At 37.7% G+C, this 23,550-nt stretch overlaps 1 protein-coding gene across 3 annotated transcripts; it reads right to left on the bottom strand.

Moving 5' to 3' along the window:
- Positions 1 to 4,225: 4,225 nt before the first annotated feature.
- xpo1b (exportin 1 (CRM1 homolog, yeast) b) lies at positions 4,226 to 22,867 on the bottom strand. Of its 3 annotated transcripts, XM_051132855.1 has the most exons (25): positions 22,364 to 22,867; positions 20,601 to 20,732; positions 19,731 to 19,832; positions 17,416 to 17,488; positions 16,496 to 16,557; positions 16,363 to 16,407; positions 16,030 to 16,211; positions 15,863 to 15,911; positions 14,596 to 14,715; positions 14,166 to 14,294; positions 13,913 to 14,071; positions 13,627 to 13,824; positions 13,401 to 13,539; positions 12,993 to 13,174; positions 11,711 to 11,867; positions 11,322 to 11,485; positions 11,092 to 11,226; positions 10,818 to 11,001; positions 10,252 to 10,358; positions 8,790 to 8,984; positions 8,452 to 8,620; positions 8,229 to 8,363; positions 7,789 to 7,948; positions 6,091 to 6,187; positions 4,226 to 5,735 (listed from the first exon to the last, which is right to left on the bottom strand). In XM_051132855.1, exons 2-25 carry the CDS (start codon positions 20,724 to 20,726, stop codon positions 5,589 to 5,591), a joined length of 3,216 nt encoding a protein of 1,071 aa, XP_050988812.1. In that variant the 5' UTR covers positions 20,727 to 20,732; positions 22,364 to 22,867; the 3' UTR covers positions 4,226 to 5,588. The 3 variants fall into 3 exon arrangements, with proteins under 3 accessions (XP_050988812.1, XP_050988814.1, XP_050988813.1); XM_051132857.1 differs by lacking the exons at positions 19,731 to 19,832; positions 20,601 to 20,732; positions 22,364 to 22,867 and adding an exon at positions 18,775 to 18,841; XM_051132856.1 differs by lacking the exons at positions 19,731 to 19,832; positions 20,601 to 20,732; positions 22,364 to 22,867 and adding an exon at positions 18,138 to 18,756.
- Between the last annotated feature and the right edge of the window lie 683 nt (positions 22,868 to 23,550).

Below are 23,550 nucleotides of genomic sequence, written 5' to 3'. Positions count from 1 at the left end.
AGCAAAGAACCACTTCTCATTGTATAACACTGTATTTCATACTGTATTGTGAATGAAACAAAGAGGGAGAGAGAGGAATGATGGGACAGCTTAGTACTGCCATTGCCAGCTGTGTCAGTGTCAAAGGGCAGAGATTCCTGATGCTCTGTATCTCGGTGTCTTAAAGTCTAGTTTAACTGTCACTTCACCTGACATTTATCCTTTCTCTAGATCATAGAAATAAATACTTTATTTAGCATGGGTGCTTTACATGTGAAAAAGTGATGACAAAGACATTTACAATGTTACAAAAGATTCTATTTCAGATAAATGCTGTTATTCTAAATTTTTTATTCATCAAAGAACCATGAAAAAAATTTGAATCAGCTGTTTTCAACATAATAATAATACATGTTTTTCTGAGCAGCAAATCAGAATATTAGAATGATTTCTGAAGGATCATATGACTGGAGTAATGATGCTAAAAATTCAGCTTTAAAATCACAGGAATAAATTACATTTTGACAATATAATAAAACAGAAAACAGTTTGAATAGTAAAAATATTTCAGTTTTACTGTTTTTGCTGTACTTTGGATCAAATAAATGCACGTCTTTAGAAAACATTAAAAATCTTACTGTTCAAAAACTTTTGACTGGTGGTGTAAGTATTTACTTCTACTTCAGATGGAAAAATATGAAATTATATATCCTTTATTCAGTGGTTCTTAAAATAAATGAATATTAGACAAAACAAGCATTAAAATAAATTATAACTGCTAAAAATAATTTCATTTCATTTTTAAAATAGGAAAAACAGCACAAATTTATGAAAATCTTAAAACTTAGCTTATAAAAAAATATTTCTATAATTAATATACATTTTTCTGGTTATTCCAAGCTCTAAAATATTTTATCAGGTACAATCTGCAAATAAAGAAAGAAATAAAAAGTCCTTATTCCTAATCATTATTAATTAAATCACATTAAATCTCATTCTTGGAGTGGAAACCTTAAAGTATATTTGACTCTTATAAAAATCTTACATTTTGAAGTGTAATTACTGTGTTATTACTAGACAATGGTGCCTTAGAATCAAAAAGGTTGAAAACCACTGCTTTACATGCAACTCATGCACAAAACAGTTCAAATCGCACCTATAGATGGCAGTATAAGCTTTACAACGATATAAACACGAGCCAGTACTGGTTTATTTCTCATGTTGTGACCCACATTGCAATTAAGAATAATTTCTCTTTTCGTCTGTATAATTATATAACGTTCATGTAAATTCGATTAAGTAAAACATGCCTCTTTTTCTGGACTACTAAATAAAATCTCACTTAAGATCTCACTGCAGATGTCATTACTGTAATGTAATGTATTTTTTATATATGTATATATATATTTAATGGCCATCAAAAGACCGTAAATACAAAAAATACTTAACGTATGCTTACAGAAGTAAAATGCCAAGCAGGTTTTGTTTAGCACTAAGCTACCTGTTTAAATGAGTTGGTGGACTGGATTGACCCCTAAACAGCATTTCTGGAAGAGGTTCTACTGGAACCCACCCGACTGGATTCTGCCGTAAAGTGGGTCAGGGGGAGAGAGAGAGAGCTCATCTTTCCATTAGAGTGAATTTTACTGCAGGCAACTAAGTTGTCACACAAGCTCACAGGAAATAGATTACTAGCAATTACAAAACAGGTCCAGTTTAAAACTTTCAACCCAAAGTTCTAGAATTGTCACAGTTCTAGAAGTTCAGTGGAATCTGGGGGACTTCAGAACTTCACTTGGGTGTTTTTTGAAAGTTCTAGACCCAAACACAATCCCTGGGAACTCCTGGGACTTTGCTGAATTGTATCTCAAGAGCTGTGCATTGGCAAAAACAAACAGCAGTGATGAATTCAAACAACTGTCACGGCATGTCAAATGAGGCCTGCGTCTCCATATGGATCACTCGCGAGAACACAAAAAGAGATGCGTTTCTTGGGATGTGCGTATTAGAGTAGAACTATTCAAGGAAAATGCACCAGAGGAGAAACTCAACACTGCTCTTCCGTGCCAGTCACATCGCTCTCGAGATCTATTCAAACAGCAGGATACTGTTAGAGCTCAGAGTGGATGACGGGTTTCGTTTTAACCACGGCCTTGGAGAAGCATTAGTGCGGAAATGGATCTCAGCTGCTAGGATAGAGCAGGTGGAGGGTAATATTCTTGAAGATCAGCTGGTTCGACTCCAGCTGCTTGTTTTTGAGCTGGTGTGATATACAACATCCTCTTTATCAACCATGCTGTTGGGCTTAAAGGGATAGCTCACTCAAAAAAATTGTAATTCTGTTATCATTTTCTCTCACGTCATTCCAAACCTGCATGACTTTCTTTCTTTTGTGGAACAGTGTTATTAACTTAAACTATTTAAAAATGTTAGTAATTGAAATAAAACTGAAATGACTTGAATGACTAAAACTGAAATAAAAAAGATATATACAGGGGAGATCAACATGAAAGAACAATCTATAAATACTTGTTTTTATATTGTTAATCTTCATCGCTCAAAATTTGAAGGAATATTAGCTGTAGGTATACCACTGTTCTACTAACATGTTTGACAAAATAACCAAGGCATTTCAACAAAAACCTCTATTTTGTGAAAAAAAAACAAAAAACAAAAAAACATCAGCGGTCAAAATTGAAGAACAGTAACCACTGTAGCACAAAAGAAGATTACAACTAAAATTTTGGATGGATACAGATGTCAGAAATTAGTAGGAAGTGTAAAGGCACTTGCTTTGAATGACTTCAGCACATCTGTCTGTCCACAGGACATCACTAGTTTCTCACATTGCGCTGGTGTGATCTTGGTCCACTTTTCTTCCACTCTCTTCCATAATTTGGTAATTGAACTGGGTTTCTTAACCTCAACTTTGTCGCCAAAGATTTTTCAGAGATTTTCAGCCATATTGGGAGACATGAATGAATTGGTGTCATTGCAAACCTGCAATATTCAAGAAATCACAGATATGGAATGACCAGTTTCTCTTGCAGTGGCTGAAAAGATCATCTGGACAATCTCCTGTCACAGGGTTTCAGTCACCTTAGAACAACCCGCCATCTTGCAATCTCAGTGAAAATTGGAGGAATGCTGCCAGTTAAATAAGGTTTGTCATATAATGAAGGAAATTTGCACCTTCGAGGTGTCTGTAAGTGATCTCTAATTTGGATCAGAATTCTTTTTCAAATATCTCATTTAAGTTTATTATAGAGGGTTTACACTTCATGGTGTGGTCAGTTACCCGGATACGCGGCCATATTGGAGATACTTGGATATAAACAATAGCATTGATTGCATGGTGAATGTACTACTGAATATGTTGTTCTGCTAAAGTATCCTGTCTAAACCACGGAAAAACGTGTGGACGCTGCTAAATCATATAGAGAAGGACTTAGTGAGCAGGAAAGCACAATAGTTTGACAAACTTAATTTAATAGGCGGTAAAGATACGTACAAGAAGTATTAATTAAGATATTAGCCTAATATTTCACCTACTTGACTGGAAATGATAAGAACAAACATGAATGATGTCCTCAAACGCCTCTTGTTCCTCAGACAGTTTTTTGCACTTTTCTCCTTCACTTGTTATAACTTTTGGCAGTCTATAGTACTCCAAATGTTTTCCCGATCTGACCGATTAGTATAGCCTAAAACAAGACAACAAGTGACCATTTTCAGCAGCAATAATCAGCCAAATTTGAGCGTTCAGTGGCATTGTTTATGTTCCGTGCCGCCAATATGGCCGATTGATGACACATAGTAAAAACACTGTGCTTCAGAATACAATTAATTTATGAAATATGTTTATAAATTTATAAAACCCCTGCCATTCTACTCCTATTAGGATAACTTCTAATAGGACTAAGCAGTGACCTTGGAAGGAGGAAATTGTAGGTTGTTCTCCACCGTAGAAATTAAAATAAAATGACAAAAGGACATAAATTACTAAAATGAAAATATAAAAATAAAAGCTAATTAAAAATATTAATACATAATAGTATAAAAAAAATAGTGTGTGTGTGTGTCTCTGTGTGTATTCAGTTAGTTTTTTGTAAGTTCCACAGAAGAAAATACACATTAGAGTGTGAGTAAATGACAATTTTCATTTTTAGGTAAATTATCCCTGTGTATTTCTAATCTCTGAATATGTATGTACAAAAAAAAAAACCCCAAGAGAAACCAGACAGAATTATAAAATTCTTCCAACTTTAATCAGTTCAAAAAGTTTCACAACAAATGCAACACATAGTAAAGGGGAAATTCACCATTGATAATCAATATTTGGATTGGTACATTCTTCTTCCTAATGAGAATGTTGGCATTTCTGTCGTTTTTTTCTCTGAATTTAAACCTTTGTGTTTTATTTGGACAGGACTTAAAGATAAAAATGAAAAATGCAAAAATACAAAATTAAATGTAAACTGAGATTTATTTTGCTCTAAGTAGTGTCCTGCAACACTACAGCATGGTAAACAATGTAAATTAGTACAATTCGGAAAAACTCCAAAGCAGTCTCTGAGTGAGTTAACATGAGCAGTTATAAAGGTGTAGCCTACAAGAACCCATAAATATTTCAACCACTTTTTTTTAAACTTCAATTTAATGAAAGCTCACAAAAGGAGCAACCGTCCTCATTGAGGAAAACAAAAAACCTGATGTCGGCTTAGCGACAACACACACGCACGCACGCTCGCACACCCACAACAAAACAGGACGAAACATCCGCGTGTTCCCATGGTAGTAAAGATGCTGTACAGTGACGCTGATATGAACATGTAGAGGGGCTGCTGAACACTCCCATGTAGAAAAAGCGTTTCGAAACGCTGCTCGCAATCACAGCAGCGTCCATCAGACCATTCAACTCAGCGATCCGCTTCACATTCTGCTGAGAGCTACTTTAGTCCCGAACCACTTCTGGCTCCTCACCCAACACGCACGAAATAAGGGCCAATGAACGCACGGCACCTGGGCAATCTCACCAATCACAGACAGACATTCTCATTGGCTGGACCAGGTGTGATGCTCATTGGCCCACACACTGACACTAGGTACCATCTACCCACTGCCAGAACACATACAGCTCTCTGCAAACACAACAAACTGCACTCTGGTCTTTATAATATAATATACATGAACAAATACATAATGTGTGGAAGGAGAGGAGAAAATAGAAGGGGAGAGGGGGCAACGAAAAAAGCGAGCACAAGCGAGTTAATTGTACAGATGTGACACTTCATGCACGTTCGGATTACGGTGACCAAACGTAAGCAGTTAACAATGGAAAGGTAATAAGTAAAAGTGTCTGTATGAAACGCGTACTATGCAAATAGGGCCACTGGGTGACAGTATCTTTTACATATTGGCATTGTTTTGGTCAAGAGACAGCCAAGTGCGGAAATCGCCTTCTTGCAGGAAGAGCCTAAAGTACTCACACACACACACACACACTTACGAGAAAACACACAGAAGAGCAGCCACAACAGCGCTTTAGTCGTGTGTTTAGTTTGTTTAGGAGTCAGCGCAGTGTGTGTGCCGTGTGTTTGCGTGCGAGCTCAGTCGCACATCTCCTCGGGTATTTCGTGAGGGTTGAGGATGCCAGGCACGGACATCTGCAGCTTGTGTTTTTCCTCCTGGGCTTGACGTAGAGAAGCCTCCCTCTCCTCCAGGAACAGATCAGAGGTATCCTCACCCGCAAATTCCTACAGGTACACAGAGAAACGCGTAAGCATTGCTTGCACTGACCGCTCTGCCAGGGTGCTGTCATCTCTGCCATAATCTAATGCTATAATCGCTCTCTCTCCATCTCACACACACCTTCTGTCCCCTTGCACTCCAGATGACCCGTATGGTGTAACCATACGATCCCTTAAAGGTCAAAGGGACAGCACACTCTCTCTCACACCATCTCCTTTTACTCCATCCACACACTCGCTATAAATACTGCTATCAAAATATTTGCATATGACAAAGCTAACATTTTATTAACCGCTATTATACTATTAACTATAGCTGTCAGTGTTCTTGTAGCAGTAGGACAGATGGCTTGCAGCTCACCTTGATCTGTACAAGGAAATCCCTCAAGTGTTCTTTGAATGCTGGGATGTCTTGATTTAAACTGAACAGGCCAGTCACAAATACTTTGACCTGGGCACTACAAAGAGAAAAGAGAACACACACAGAGTCAGACAGGAAATATTAATAAAACCAGACATAAACAGTATTTCAAAAAGGCTGTCGCTGTGAAACAAAACCCTTTTAATTAATTATAAGGAACATGTCTACTGAGAGATAACAAGCTTATACCCAAGAGATATATTGTGTAATGCAATAATCACCACAACAACTGCAATTGCTGTATTTATAGGCACTTGACTTGTTTGTTCTTAAATAAAATAAAAAATAAAAGTCCAAGAGAACATACAACGGTCCTAAATGTTTTTGAAAAGTGTAAATCACACTTGTTATTAAAATATACAACAACCTTTCCTTATTCAACCTTATTCCTTTTTAATGGTTAAAAAAAAAAGTTATTAATCAAAAAGCATGCCTAAAGCCAACGTAGGATGACATGAAATAAATTCTATTTTCCCCCCAAATTCTGTTTTTTCCCGTTTAAATTTTTCTGTATTACGTTTTTTTCCCATTTTAATTTTTTTGGATTCCTTTTTAATGGTCAAAAAAAATGTTATTCATCGAAAAGCATGCCTACATCCAATGTACATTCATATAAAATCAATTTTATTTCCCGCCCCCCAAACTACATGTGAAAGGAATTTGATTTTTTCCCCAACTTCCATTTATTCTGTTAAAATTTTTCCCAGTTTTAATGGTTCAATTAAATGTTATTAATCAAAAAGCACGCCTAAGTAATTAAAATCATCAAACCTATACATTTTAATATCAATTTATTAAAAGTTGAACAAAAAGTACATTTTTAGGGCCCTATGTTTTACTGTTACCAAATTCTGTTTAAGCATGTCTAATTTGAATGAATAAAAAAAAAAAAAAAAAAAAAAAAAAAAAAAAAAAACGCAATTTATTAAATTTTATTTTTACAATAACTTTATAAAAGCTCTTAATGTTAATGTTAGCTCTTTTTTTAATTCTGTGTTGTGTATTTAATTTTTTCTGCCATAAAAACATTTATCTATTGTGTGATTATTCCTTGGAAAAAAAAGTTTTAATAATTTAGGCAGCATTTATAATAGTAGTAGTGTTACATATATTCTACTGTACAATAGTTCTATATTTCTGACAATTTCTTCCATGAGGACCTTTAAATTCCTGTGTGTATAAGATAGGATGATAGTTTTACACAAATGAAATGGTAAAATGCTCATGAAGTTCTCTCCAGAGTTCTGGAGTTTTTTTTAATATATTTTTGTCCTTATTTTGTCGGCAAATGCTATATTTAAACAACATATGCTGAAATATCTGTGAGCTTTTTAGTATGTGTGTAGTAAACGCACGTATCTGCCATTCATTCACACAGAGCCTCGCAGAACATGCAGGATTCATATTTAAACAGTCTTTTTGCAGCTTAATATTTACAGATACTAGTCCATATCGTGATTCAAGTGTACTGATCCACTTTTGATTAATTCATCCAAACTTTACAAATTCCGTGACATTCCGAGTAGTACAGTAAATTTTATTTTTATGATTGGATTCTGCGATTATGTCTATGTTTTCTGTATTGCAAAAATCATAGGGCCCTACCAATGCAACTTAAGTGCACTGTGGGATACTTACTCTTGTAAGTGTGGAAAAGCTGATTTGAGCAAGTTAGCCACATATTCCTGAATAAACACTTGGTTGTTGACTGGGTTTGAGGGGTTTAGAGCTGCACTGATTTTTCCTTCCTCAACAAGGTTAAACATGTATGCCAGAATAGAAGCATGCATGGTCAAACCTGCAAGACAAATATGCAGAGGTTGAATAAACAGGAAAAGACGCATTTATAGACTGAATCATATTTGGCATAATAAAAATGTTAACTAAATTATACAAATTTTCTTTCAAAATTAAAATGAATTAAAAATAACTTAAAATTTAACGGTTTATTCCTACACTATTTTAATTATTTAATCTAAATAAAACCCGAATGCTCACAATAACTACATGGTTACACAGTGTACATATAAAAAGAGTCTTTAAAAAGCAAGAGAGAGAAAAAGCTGGCTAAAACTGACCGGCTGTATGTGATGTATCTGTGACGACCGAGAAAATGTGTTGCAAGACGTCACAGAAGTATGTCTGATAGAAGCTCTGAGCTGCCGCTTCTTCCTGGGCCACGTTCTGCAGCAGCGTGTAGAGAATCTGAAGGCCTGCATGACATTTTTTCAGGGCACAGTTGGTGAACGCATGTTACGATAAATAATTAGGGTGAATTTATAAATGCATTTGTGTTCTCACCAGTGTCTGCCACGTTTCTCATAGTGTGTTTAAAAGCCCATATAATAGAGTCAAGCACAAGCTTAAACTGGGTTGGTGGGATGGCCAGGAATGCTGGGAAACAGTGAGAGTTCACCGCCTGCAGCAGGTAGAAGAAATGCGTCCTGTGCTCTGGGTATTCTTCAAAATCCTAAACAAATAAATAAATATGAACCTTTGTAAAAACAGAGAAAATCACACAGTTCAAAATGAAAAAAGAAACATTTCAAAAGTAAACAGAATCCGGTTTTAATAATAAATGACTATGGAATATTAAATATTTTTCACAGAATGTTGAGAGATGAATAAGGGCAGCTTACTTTGTTGATCATGTTTAATGTGCACTCAAACACTGCATCAAATATCTGTGGGATCTCTCCAGTAATGTGTCCACCCAGTTTGTTTACGATTGTTGCCATGGTACTAAGCACTTCGGGTTCTCTTGCCGCTGGGACATTGCGCTGGTAATCGATGAGCACGGCATCCAGCAGCGGAGGAACAAAGTTCTCCCCCACCTGGAGAACGAACACAAAACACACATGCGCATACAGGCTTAAAGGATGAGCGGATAAGTGTGTGTTGTGTAAGGACAGTGCTAATCTGAGCAGGTCCAGACTGACAGACCTGAAGCAGGTATAACAGAATGATCTGTACAGACACACAAACACTGGCTCTAACAAACACAAAGACATGAGACCAAAAGCCTTGAGCTGCACCTGCTCCCCAAATGAGAATTAATGACTTGTGGGTAGTTGTTGCATAAGGTCTCAAAATCAGAATTTTAGTTTAAAAAAAAAAATAGATGAATGTATAATAATGTATAAGTGCATATTTTGGATCCTGTTACAATTTCTAATCAAATTTTCTAGGGATGCACTGAAATTTATCGACCGAAAATTTCATTTTTCAAAAAATGTGAGCCAAAAATATATAGCTCGCTGCACCGCCCGGCAGCGTTCAGCACTTAGGTTTCACTCTCCCTCTAACTGCCAAATATATAAATAATAATATACTGATATTCAATATTAATATATTTACTTTAATACTTTTAATTAAAATGTGATTATTTTATAGGCTTGTATTTTCTTAAATTCAGTAGCATTAAAATTATTGTGTTAAATGAAAAAGTCTTAAATTGTTTAATATTACAGAATTTTCGGTTGCGGCCCAGAATTTTCATTTCAGTGCATCCCTAAATTGTTCTCGTCGTCACTAGTTAACTTTAAATTTGCTGTGACAAACTTTTAGAAGTAAAAGTATGCTACATGACATTTAATATTAATTTACTGTCTGTTCAGTTGTATCGTTTTACTTTCAATAAAAGGGTGGTTATCTTTTGGCTTGTATTTTCTTTTAATTTAGTAGCATTAAAATTATTCTGTTATACAAACTAAAAAAATGAATAAAAAAATAAATAAATAATAATAATAATAATAATATGCACAAAATTATTTTAGATAACTTAATACAATAATAAATAATTATTAAAAAGAATTTTCTGATCAGTTTTTGACCAAGTGCATCCAGAAATGTGTTTCGGCGCATCCTTAAATTAAAATATGCTCTGTGCATATAGTTTTATATTTTAAGAATTTCAAAAAATATTTTTATGTAAAAAAAGAAAAATTACAAAATGTTGTTAAAAATATAGAACTTACTTTATGCTGCTTGCTATGTTGCTACACTGATATTTTTTTTATATTTTATTTAAAAATTATGATATGATGTTTAAGATTATCAACTTCTTAAAAGTAGTTAATAAATCTGTGCTTTGTGACTCACCATCTGTGGGTCATTGGAGCGGCTGACCCAGCCTGAGATCAGCTTCAGAGTCTCTCTCTTCACTGTGCGCATGCTCCTGATTAGAGGTTGCTTCGTCACCATCTCACCTATATAAAACAGACAGCCACGAACCAAATAAACAGATGTAAACAAAACGCTTGTGGTTCTTGAGTGCTTTCAGTTATACAGTGTTTACACAAGACAAGTCAGACACTCTCATTAGTAAGAATTTTCTTTGGGGAACTATTTAGTTAAACTTCACTCATTCTGTTCTAGCTGCAGTGCTATATATAGCTGGCCAGACAGCCCTGTAATGGACTGCTGTTCACACACGCACATGGCGCTAAGCTCTGCGGCAGCCTTTTGTATTCCAGCTGAGTGAGTTTGTGTAATCAAACTGACTTCAGTTTAATGCGGATCTGTCACTCTGAGATAACCAACAGTGATGCAAATACACACATGCATGAGGTAATTCCGGAATTAAACTCACTATTTATCTAGAACACATACTCATATAAACTCAAACGTACACAGAGTGATTTTACTGCCTCAAGAAAAACACGCACCGTTTGTTTGGATGGCAGCGGAGATGTTTTCACTGAGGCACTTGTATACATTTAGCATGTCCAGGTAGATCCGTCCCAGCTGAATAACAAAAGGGTGACCCACTGCTTTACAAGCTCTGACGTTGGTCTTCAGGATGCTGCCCAACTGCTTCACCGTCTCCGGGTCCTTCAGGATGTCCACATTCTACAGCAGGATAACAGCATGCATTTAAGGTCAGTCTTTAAAATGGGTTAATGAACAAAATTCTGTTTCCAAACAAAATAAATTAAGCACCTTGGTGGCCTGCTGAATGATGCTGTCCCACACCTGGTTAGGCAACAACATGTACTTCTCTATCAGGTGTTCCTGTACAGCCTGGTCGGTCTGCGCTCCAATCATATATCCAACAGCTTCATAAAATGTATGCACCTGAAAACAGCAAACATCTCAAAGGTTGTGTATTTCTAAAGCACAATGTGTCACACAGGAGCAGGCTAACTGGGATGAATGGGGTTATTTGGTACCTGCTGGGGCTGGAGGTCACAGATGATAGTGTTGATGTTGTTGAGGATCTCATCAATGAAGGGCATCACCTCTCCCACCTGCACCTGGACAAAATGCCTCCTACACTTCTGAGCAATCTTAATGAACGTGTCACACGCCATGTCCTGCACTCCATCATGGGTTTCTAAGAAGAACAAAAAGTGAAATAATATTAGGAGAACATGATTATAATCAAGCTAAATTTAGAAGCTCAAATATATATAACAGAGCTGCTCCATAAATTACTAAAATGCAGCACTGCTGTGTATGTTTGATCAAAAGTGACATCAACTGTGCTTCTATTTAAAGATCAATCACAGCTGGATACAGATGCAAATCCCTGATTCTATTTTAAAGCTAAGAGACTCACCATGCATAAACTCAAACAATTTGTTGACAACAGTCTTCAGGAATTTCCAGTGCGCACGTAGAAACCGTGGATACTGGCCCACTATGTACATGATGTTGGAGGCAATGATGGCCTTGTTATCCTTGCCTCTTTTCTGCTCACATAGACCCAGCAGGTCCTGTAGATCACATGGGCACCAATATTAATTTTGACAGCAAATTCTGATTTAATCGTAGTCTTTTGACTAAAATGGCATTTAGTTTTAATCATATTTTAGTCGTCTGAATTGTTTGTTTTAGTCAACTAAATATCATAAAATGTCAGTTAACTAAATCTGCAGTAGATTTAATCAGCTAAAAAGCTGTGACACGCAACATGACGTTATATTAAAATTAAACGAAATCACTTCTCATTAAGAAACAAGAACAAGGTCTTCTTTTCAATGAAATACCAGTGGTTATATAGACTAATTACACACTCTTTATAACAACTTGTTTACCACATTCTTCATTTTTTTCCAAGCAGACATATTTATTTATATAAATAAATTTAGATTAACCTTTATTAGGGCTACTAAAGTGGTTTAGTCAAGAGCAGCAAGTGATTGTGTCTTTCTTTTGTTGCTTGATTAACATCAATGCCACAGACAATAGCAACTAAATTAGGCTGCTGTCCCTTTAAAACCAAATGCACAGATGCAATGTACTGATACACGTCTGATATTTTCTCAACTGTTTATGTTCATCTAAGACATAACCTAAAGCGTTTACATGAACACTTGTCAAATGGACAATTCAACATCATTTCGTGAAGAAGAAAGAGTACTTGTGCACTGTGTGAGAGATGCTGCTTTTGTCTGAAAACCGGACCAAACTAAGCTCTCATTTGCATCGTCAAATTTATCCATCTGCTTTTCTCTTACTCCCAGATATTGACATTTTGAATGTTTTATGAGACGTGCAGCATGTGTATGTTGGCTTATGTCCCACCAGATAGATCAATAGGCTATGATACAGTTTATATGTACGCATCTAACCTCCTAACCCTGCAGATTCACTCTGAATGAATCTCTTTCCAAATTACCCCTTCCTAACATGTTTTGTTTTTATTAAAGTGTCAATAGATTTGTCAGTTTTTGTCATTCAAAACGAGTTTTTGTTTCGTTATTGTCTCGTTTTCGTCAGTGAAAAAAATGTTGATGGTGAAAATTATGACAAAAATTATTCGTCAACTAAATTAACACTGATGGGCACATTATAATTCTATTTAAATTTTAAGACTTTGCATTGCAAGATTTCTGCACCTTAATAACTGTGACGAGGAACCGCTTCTCATCCTCTTCATGCATGGCTCCACTGATGGATCCAATGGCCCAACACAACGTGTTAAGGTTCTTCCAGGACCACTCAGTACCGTTCACCTGATTATGAAGCTTTTCTGTCATGATGCGCTCAGTATCAGCATAGTCCAGATGGGTAAGATAAACTGTGTAGAGAAAAATATGATGATGTGGCCAAAACCTCTGCATTTATAATATATACATTTCTCTTTGACGCAAAACTAAGCTTATGGGCAAGACTTCCGGTTCATTAGCTGCTATAGGGAAATAACGTAGAACGTGCAGTAAACAGTAAAACTGTTTGCACGACAAACCAGTGTGCTCATAATTAAGATAACACTTTAAAGACAGATAAGGAAGAACAGCTCTCACCAAGCGTCTCCCTCATGTTCTTGTAGAGGTTAATGGAGTCTGTATCCTTCATAAACTCTCGAACCACCTCGCCCTGATCGTTCTCCACCACCAACACTTCCTCCGGCTTGGCCATGCGGCTCACCATCAACAAACGCACCTGCAAGACAATAACACAAACATCCTTATATTTTTTTTTTTCTTAAATTGTCATATTTCTTCTAGAGAATCATGCTTGTGAACCAACCTTAGACAGCACAGGCAGGTAGAGTTGTCTACGGGGCGGTACATCAAAATGTTGGCTCCCTGAGAGAAGAGGAGAGGTGGATGTTGAGAAAGGACTCTCTCTATAAAGCTCAGCTGCCAGGTGGTTCCAGTACTCCAAACAGATCTTAAAGATCTCGGTCTCCTCCACCTCTGACACCAGCAACATGTAATGCAGAGCCTAAATAGAAAAACAAACAGGCTTAAGACAATAACATCAATGACTGAGGTTGATGACTATCTGAAGTTTGGTCTGTGAGTGTTTGTACCTCCATGAGCGTCTCTCTAAGGTTCAATCTCTTTTCTATCAGCTGTCCGTGCTCTTTGAGGAAGGTGCAGAGGAACAGGCTGAGGTTCTGAATGAAGTTTTGCTCATCATCTTTACCATTTGCATACGCCAGTCGAATGTTGGTGTTCAGAGGAAGCATCTTCAACACACAAATAAGAAAGAGAACATCAGACTGGCCCAAAAGCAATGGTATGTGGGAACTGTACTTTGATTTGAACTAGAGAAGAGGTTACCTGTTTGAGCTGCATCATGGTCAGAGTGAACAGATTGACAAACTGCTCCTCGTACTGGCTGACACTGACTCCTGCTATCTCAGTCAAGCACTTCAGTGTCACGTTGCGAAACATCGGCACGTTTAAAAACTACAGATCATACCAACAGAGGAGAGGGGCCAACAATTAGCAACTGCTTTGTAAGTGTGAAATACAATCTTTGCAGGAGTGTGTCAATGTGCAACAAAAAAATACAGATGTTACAAATCCATTTATTGCACTATTGTCTGGAACACTTGATTCTGATTGCTTAATTGATACATGCTACAGCCTAATATAATATTCTAATATGAGATAAAAATGAAATCATCTATCAAACAACAGCAAAAGCATTTTACAATATTCCTAGTTTTTCAGTCTGTAAGAGTAAGAAAATCTCCAGGTATGTTACCTTGTACACCAGAGTACTGATGAGTTTCGTTTCAAAGATATAGCCCAAGGGAATCCAGTTGAGAAACCTCAGCAGAGTTTCTAAAGTAGCGTGCACGAGTGGGGCATTCTGAGAATTTTCCTGTGAATTGTATGGAAAGAAAAAAAAAAAAAAAAAAAAAAAAAAAAAACCTTCAGCCCACCTTCAGATATTAACATTTGGTTTGTTGTATATACAAATCAACATTTGAAGTTAATCATTCAATCACAAACTAGAACAGCTGGAATATGTATTGAGTAGGGATGTAATGATATTATCAATATTGTGATATTGCGATAGCAAAACGTGGTCACATGATAACATGAAACAATTGGTCTTCCAGGCAAAAAGTGTAGTTTCAAAATATATTTAAACTTCTTATTCTAACAAATAAGGTCTTTAAAGTTGTGTTTTGTGCCATTATGCTTTGACAGTATCTGTCAAATGAACTAAAACCAAAAGTGCTTAATCAAGTTTTCGCTGTGTTTCAAAGCAAAGTGTGCACTTCATTCAGGTGATCAGTTCATGATCAGTTTTTTTCCGTGCTTCAGAACGTCTTCGTTCACACTGAATAAATGCAGTGAACTTGTTTATTGCATGTACTGTGAGTTTAGCATGCACTTCGGAATGCAACAGCCACCAGTTATGCTTTATTTTCACAGCAGATGACTACAGCATTTCACTATATTTGAAGTGAAACACTATATTGTAGTGTAAAGCAAAAATAATATACCTATGAAATATTCATTTTAATTTATTATGCATTGCAATTACTTTACAATATATGGCTATTACTGTAATTGCTGTCATTGTAATTATATTCCAGTTTGTTTGGCTTCCTAAAACACCAGTGTGAATGTCATTTTGACATGGACAGTATTTTACAAATAAAAGAGTTGAATCCCCTTTAAAGTTCAGGTACAAGTCAATTCACTGACTTTTTTCTGACTAAAGTTTTCTTAGTTAAGAACATTGGTTGGAGATATTAATTTTGAACTCTCAAAGTGCATTAGACAGAATAATTTAACTTTAAAATGTACAAAATTGTCAAATGTTTTCCAGTTCTTCATTTCTCTCGCTCTCTTTTTTTTTTTTTTAATGTCGCAATAAATATTGTATTGTGGACTTCATATTGCGATATTATCGTATCGTGAGATTTTGTTATTGTTACATCCCTAGTAATGAGTGAGTGAGAACATTTGATATATTTGTTAATGTATGTGAGAAACAATACGAAAACAGCACATACCATCACGAACTGGCACAACTGGAATATCTGGGAGAATTCATTGCACATGCTGTGGATGGAAATCAGATCACAAAACAATACGGATTAATTAACAAGAGCAAATAATGTGAATATGACCTCATTCTCAACCATAAAATGCATGTTGTTCTCTTTTAATGCCGTCATACCTGTCCTTCAGGTGTTTGGCTTTCACTTGTGTCATCTGGCCACTGGAGAAGTCAAACACCTCCTCGCTGAGGAGCTTGAGAATAATCATATTGTTCTGGCAAAGGCTCTCACTGGTGCGGCTCGCTCCAACAATGTCACTGATAAATGTGGGCCAGTGTTTCGGCCACTCCTGCTTCAGGATCTAAACACAAAAACAGCAAGTAACATAACATTGGAGTCATCAAATATACACACACCTACAGTATCATCATGTCATGTGACATTTACTGTTATTCGTAAAACTTTGGCTATAAATCTGTAATGTACTAAGAAAGCAGTCAAACAAACCTCACCTGTACTAATATCATGTTGAGTTTTCCAATGTACACTTTCTCTTTCTGAAAAGAGGCAGAGCATAGCATAAAACAGACAGCTGGACAGAAACCACAGGAAGACAGTAAACAAAATAAGTGGAAGTTCACTGACCTCAACATTGGCTGCATCTGATGATGTCTTGATAATGAGGCCCACAACATACTTTTTAATGCCTGAAATAAAGCAGAGCAGTGAAGAGCGTCAATGCGTACAGTAAGGCAGCATAAAACCCCATGAGCTCTCCATCCGGATGAAAGCAGCTCGTCTCAGAGGACTTGTTACTGTCTGTTCATCTGCAGATCTGCATCAGCATATATCTGCCATTTTCACATTCGAAGATACAAAAACAAAACACTCTTTATAAAAAGTAAAATTTAAACTTTTAAAGAAACTGATGTAATGAAATGTCTATTGACTGAATATCAAATACTGCTTAATTTAGCAATAATTTGAACAATAAAACATATTTGATCAATTAAAATGATAAAACTAATGTTTTACCATAATTATAAGTCAAACTAACCAAACTCTTTGTGTAATATTCATTTTTATTCATTTGGCTGGGTGTAGACTGACAGCTCATACAGAGACATGTTTTGGATGTTGTTGAGACATCAATATTGGTTAAGCTGCGTGGCATAGAAATTATCTAAGTGATGATTTATTAGCAATTAAAAGCTTACATCATGTTTTTCATGTCATGTGATCTTTCAGAGAGCAGGGAGTTTTTTCGGAAACAGATGAACACTAAGCTGAGCAGACGACCTTCCATGCATTTTTAAAAGGGGAATTCAGCTCAACTTGGCAATCGCACACTTGATTCCAATGAATGTGTTGGCCTGCTAGAAACGTCTTGTAGAGTCAAGTCCACTGCAGAGTGAAACGCTTACTTCTACATTTCAAAGATCCCTTCACCGCTTGCCCAAATCCAGCCTTTGAGCTGCTTATGACTTAAGAATTGATTTAGGCTGAGCTATGAATTACTTGTTCATCTTAAAGTGGTGAGGGGAATTCTTGTGAGTCAGTCTTACCTTCACACTGGTTTCTGGGCAGAATCTTCCATCTTGTTTTAATAACTGTTTCCAGAATCTGCAGAGCATAGTACTGTAATGCCAAGAGAACAAATCAAGAGTTAATGATCCAAACATTAACCAGCCAATCTGCCAGAGCTGTACCGTTACACAAGGAAAACAAAAACAATTGCTCTTAACTTTGACTGCCTAATATATTTCCACACATTCTTTAGTTTATTCCAAATGAATGAAAAAAAAAAAAAAAAAAAAAAAAAAAAAAAAAATACATCATGCAGATCTGACTTCAGTAAGAATTTTATTACAAACTCAAAAAGAGAACCAAAAAAATCCATAATCCCCCATCAAAACTCTATACAGTGTTTGTATGGGATTCTGTAGAAGTTTTGCTGTTTCTGGCAATGTCACACCAGATTGTGAAAGACAGGAAAGTAGATGTTAATGGCAAACAGCTAATGATTTGATTCTGTGCCCGGCCACAACAAAGCAAGCAGCTTGGGGGAGCGACGCAACAACTGTGTCCCAAAACAAAAAGAACCGAAGGATTCTTTTAAGAGTCAATAGCCACTCACAAGGCTTTAATCATCAGTCATGTGTTTTCCGGTTGGTCAAATAAAGACCACACCCCTTTCTGTCTTAATGTGACACTACTGTTTTCACCAGTAACTGGTGTGAGTCTCAGGAACAGCAAGACGAGCCACAGGATTGGGTCTGTAGACTACCTTAAGATGTTTTATATACTGCTTTTCATGGTGCATTAGTGTTCTTGTCATGGTCACTAGTGTTATTTGGATTAACAGCATTTCAACTGTAGGGATTAATGAGAAAAGAGGAAAAAATGTGAGGCAAAAAGTTAATGTGTTAAAGCAAAACAGGGAATACAGGTCACATACTGAGTGAGGATATTAAAGGTGAGGCCTGGAGAAGTAGGACATGTTTAACCCTGTAAAATAAAAAATATCACCAGGATCCTTTCACCTTTAATTTTTCATAGATTAATAAATAAATAAATAAATAAATAAATAAAGGCAAGACAAAAACATTGCAACACTACGCAAAGCATCAAGTCTTTATGTTGCTCACGTGCGATGTTGCAATATTTCTTGGTTTACAATCGAGACAGGAAATAGAGTAGGCTAGGGTAGAGGAGAAATGCTTGGGGGAAACAAGGGGAACCACAGCACACAGAGACACTGATGATCCCTACAGTGGAAATAACTGTTACTATCCATAACTGAGGTTAAAAAAAGGGGGTAAACTGCCTGCCTATCTCCCTGCCGTCTCTGAGCTCCATATGAGGCATGTGCAGTGTGAATGGAGGCACAGCAGAATTGAGAGTAAGGGAATGAAAAGGTAGACCTTGTGGAGGCCTGCCGCCAAAGCCTAGCTGTGTCAAGGTGCACAGGAAGACACACCCCTTTTCGTCCTATTACAAGCAATCAACATAATGGAACATTGTGATTAATATCAAATATGAACAACTTCAATTAATTGTCTTTTGTTTGCTTTTTCACCTACAAAAAGGCTGTTAATAAATTAAGCAAAAAGCCAAATGCGCTCTTTCTGTATTTTGCTTGATGAATTTAGACAAATTCAAAGAATTTACCTGCTCTGCATATTTTCCTGTCTGTTCTTCTAGAGCCCTCACTTTTGGGCCATTATCATTTTGATATTACAGATACTGTTGATAAACCAACTCAAACATTAGTAATGACCAGAGTGTTAAGAGCAATCTTAAAAGGCAAGCAGACGGCAAACTGGGTCGGCAGTACTTTGAGGAAGTCTATTAACACACTGAGGAAGACAATTCATCCCAAATTCTACACTATTTACAAACTACTAAATGATTTACATTCAGCCTACACACTACGTCGTACTATTAACTCTACACTACGTGGATCCTCTGAAATAAAAATCCATGGATAGGAACTTGGATCACATGGATCAGGTGTTTTACATCTCCCGACCCTAAACAGTCAGTCATTAACACACCTCTGGCTGCTGTACAGATGGAGATACTGAGGTATTTCGCTCTCAACTGAGGATCCTCACACACCAACTTTAACTATGACTTTCCTTGACCAGGACAAGAATGTGAGGAGAGGTGTAGGAAAATGTGATCTCACATGTGTACAGAGGAATCTGTTTTTGACAAAATGCTAAGCAACCCCAGTACACCTAAGAAACGGGTATTGCTGGTTTGAAGGAACAGAAAACAAATTCGTGTTTCTGTATAATGTGCAAAAAGAGATCAGATCTTCCTCAAAGTATAGAAACCATGACCCTCCACCGGAGTAAGTTGGAACTTGGCTTACTTTGGTGTTCATATTCTGAGAGAACTCCAGGATAGTGTCGACACGCGTCCATGCGTCTGGGTGCTCCTTTAAATGAGTCAGCACCTCCTGGGCCATTCTTTGCTAAAATAGAGAATCAAATGTCTTAATTTACAATCCAAAAACAACAAAAAAGTGGCTAAATTTTAATTATGTCAATACACACACACACACACATAATCTTTTTTTCGGTATGTACACAAATAAAGGGTTTGCACTTATGTCACAGTTTGGTCAGTTACCCGGATATTGGCGATACTCAGATGTAAACAACAGCATGGACTGCATGGTTAATGTACTATGGAGTATGTTGTTCAGTTAATTTATCCTGTCTAAACCATGGACAAAAAAAATGTGTGGAAGCTACTAAATCATATAGAGAAGGACTTTGTAAGCCAGAAAGGGTGCAATATTTTGACAAACTAAAGTTAATAGGTGGTAAAGATACGAACGAGCAGTATAGTTAAGATATCGGCCTAATATGCCACCAACCTGACCAGAAATGATAAGAACAAACATAAATGTTGTCAAGATTCTTGCCCTGGAAATCAGTTATTTTGCACTCTTCTCCTTGATTTGTTATAACTTCTGGGAGTCTGTAGTACCCCATTTTTTTCCTGGTCCAACCAATTAGTACAGCCCTAAATATGACACTAATTGACAATTTTTAGCTGCAATAATCAGCAAAATATGCGAGTTTCGTTCAGTTGCATTGTTTACGTTCAGTGCCGCCAATATAGCCGACTGATGACATGTGATGATAAAACTCTATATATTTTTTTTTTTTAATAAATATGTACAATATGTGTTTTTGGTACTGTAGTTCACCTGTTTGTGAAATTTCTTACTTACCTGTGGCCCAACCCCATGGTACAGACAGTTGACCACATTATCCAGCAGGTTGATATCCAGTTTCTGGTTAAAGTCCAGCAGCTGTCTGGCTGCGTGGTCGGCTAACATTGTCATAATTGCTGGCATAGAGCTCTGTGGGGCACAGGGAGGAAACATCCAGCAGGGGCAAAGTCAAGTGAAATGAACATTTGGGTACACAAATCCAAACAGCTGACCACTAACCAGAAACCCCCCCCGCCTCCCTCGACCCAGGACCATCCAAAAAGCCTTATATGACCTGGCCTGCCAACACACCAATGCCTGCTGGAGGGTTAATCCTCAATAACAATGAAATAGGTGGGAGGCGCGATAAAGGTAACATGCTTGCAGAATGAATATCCTAATATGTCCGAGAAACAAGGGCCACTCACTGGGCTCCTGATCACATGAGCCATTATTCTGTGAATGAGACCACGTGCTAGGCAGCCTTTCGCTGACGTCATTCTGTTTACATATAACACAAGAGACGTAGCCAGCTCTCTGACATACAAACTGTTTTTTTCTACTCTTATCGAGCTTTTATAGACCCACGAGACTTCAATAATATTTACATACAGTTTGAAGGACACTTGAAAGGCCAATGCTCAAGCTAATTCAGTTTGCACCCCAGAGCCAAACTATTGCGTAACGAGGTAAGCATTACAGCCAAGAACCCAGAAAAAAAAAGTTGGCATTGGAGGAAATTTCAAGAATTTACTTGGACACGACACAGTCGAGCTTTGTGAGACCACGAGTCTCTCAGGCCTAAATAAAGTGATGGTGCCATAACTAGTCCTTGGTACTGCGCAACCTGTTGATTTGCCCGCCTTTTGCACACCTCACCTTGTTTCATTCAGCAAGCAATGGCCACAATAGGATCTGTATCCCAACACAGAGCTACTCATCAGCTGATTTCATGCACACGTCTTCAAAACACAACCGAGTTGGACTAAGAATCAAGCTGAGGAGCGCAACTTCACTGTTCTCTACAGCCACGTTTAAGCGTGAAATCCCTAATAATCTATTGCTTTACAAACAGTGACAATTAATACGCATGCATGCTACCATACTAATGCGCTTAAATGGACCGCAAAGCAAACGCTTTGGTGCGCAATTGACGCACCTCGTCCATAACAAACACCGATGTTTCTGACGGTCTACACCCGTTTCAGATGACTTCCACGGGGGTGACTTTGCAAGGATCTCCCTCCCTGACTCTGGAGCAACCCCTCCCACCAACACCATGCTCTGCACCCTACACCTGAAAGCTCTGCAGGCTTTACTAGCAGTAAACCAGGTAAGAAACAGACCGAGTGTGTCTTTACATACGTTAATTCGTTAAATGAATGCTACAGCTCTACAATTGTTTTGAATGCGTTTTACAGTTGAATTTTGCTCGCTGAAACAACATGCGCTAATGGTTAGCGCTAGTAGCTAGTGGTGTATTTGTGATTGTTTTGATGTTACGTGAGCTATAACGACCGTTCAAACGAACAAAACCCAGCTACATTATTCAGTCCAGCGTGACACCAGTGCTGAACACGAGCCATCACGCAACACACCCGCAACATCCTTCATAAACCCTCAGCAGCAAAGCCATTTCACTTTCTCTCGACCTTAACCTCCATACGTGCAATTTCTAGGCATTTCGACACAATCTCACAGCATCATCATCATCATTCTCCACAGAGCACAAACCAACCCCAAGCACTCTAGCTGCAAGTTCTCACCCCATATTTACCTACCTAAAGTCCAAGCCTTTGAGAGAAAGAAGGTGGGCTTGTCAGCCAGAGTTGCTAAAATTATGTTTATTTGATCCAGTATCGTTGGTGCCTGGTTTGTACACGCTTTCTGGCTTTAGGATGACCCGTTGACTGGCCAGCCACACTATTCCTCTGTGAAGACTACACACACGAGCTAGTTGCTTGATATAAGGACCACTAGGATGTGAATTCCGCACCAACAATCACGGCGAGTTCTGTATTTTCTCAGTCCGGTTCATTTTACGAAACAAAGTTCACCTTAATTAAGAAATGTGCTCTGTACTGAAGTATATTTTGCACCAGGGCGGTATTAGAGACTGAGCCTGTGCCTCTTCTTCTCACAAGCAACAAACTCGTAACCGGTTGAAACCGGTTCAGACTGGGAGATTCCATCTCGGTTTAGTTTTCAGCCGATGGCGCCGCGAAAAGTTTGGATTAACGTCACGCCCATGGAGGTGCGCCATTGGGCGCAGCGTTGCTAAGGACGTCCTTGCTGGCCACCCATTGGACGGCGCGCACGTCAATCAATCTCAATTCTTTCGAGCGCCCACGCGACTGCTCCGCCCGTTTAGAGAAAAAGAAGGCAAACTGCGTGCAGAATGGACTTGTAATTTGCGATAATATTATGGTCGTGTATTCTTTGTTTATTTGTTGCTTTCGGAGGGAAACGCAACGAATTTTGCGCGAATCCTCCGAAAAACAGCCGCTTTTATATTTTCCGCGAGCTTTAAATGAACAGTTTTTGTTATTCATCAACACCAATCGCTTGGTAATTGTATACATGATCGGGAAAAAATCGTTCACGCTGGACTGAAGGAGATCGAGGGCATCGAGTCCGTCAGGCGGATGTTGGAGCTTGTACTTGTGCTGATTGTAAGCTGGTAATTTTCCACGAGCCACGAAGGGGAGTGGTTGTTCAGAGTCAGGGTATGATACGCATGGCATGGGTCAGAGCCTGATACAATTGGCTCGTAATGGTCTCCATAAACTTAACTACCGCGAAGTTAACTCCTATACGGCAGCGGTGTATGATAAACGCATCGAATAACTAGAAAACACAATAATAAACTGTCCGTTTGCGATGCTTCATAAACACGTCAAACGCTTGCATGTTTCCCCCCCTCCTTCCCCAGAGCAAGTCACGTGACGCAACGCCACTTAAACGTCAG

Source organism: Labeo rohita, chromosome 17 (genome assembly GCF_022985175.1).
Source record: "Labeo rohita strain BAU-BD-2019 chromosome 17, IGBB_LRoh.1.0, whole genome shotgun sequence".
Classification (NCBI taxonomy): Eukaryota; Metazoa; Chordata; class Actinopteri; order Cypriniformes; family Cyprinidae; genus Labeo; species Labeo rohita.
Note: the sequence above shows the minus strand (reverse complement) of the source record. Positions and strands in the feature narration are given on the sequence as shown.

Coding starts and splice junctions, on each gene's coding strand:
- xpo1b (XM_051132855.1), bottom strand. CDS start 20,726: ATGCCAGCAATTATGACAATGTTAGCCGACCACGCAGCCAGACAGCTG. Junction 16,212..16,362: donor TCAACATGATATTAGTACAG/GTGAGGTTTGTT, acceptor TTTTGTGTTTAG/ATCCTGAAGCAGGAGTGGCC. Junction 13,175..13,400: donor GAACATGAGGGAGACGCTTG/GTGAGAGCTGTT, acceptor TTCTCTACACAG/TTTATCTTACCCATCTGGAC.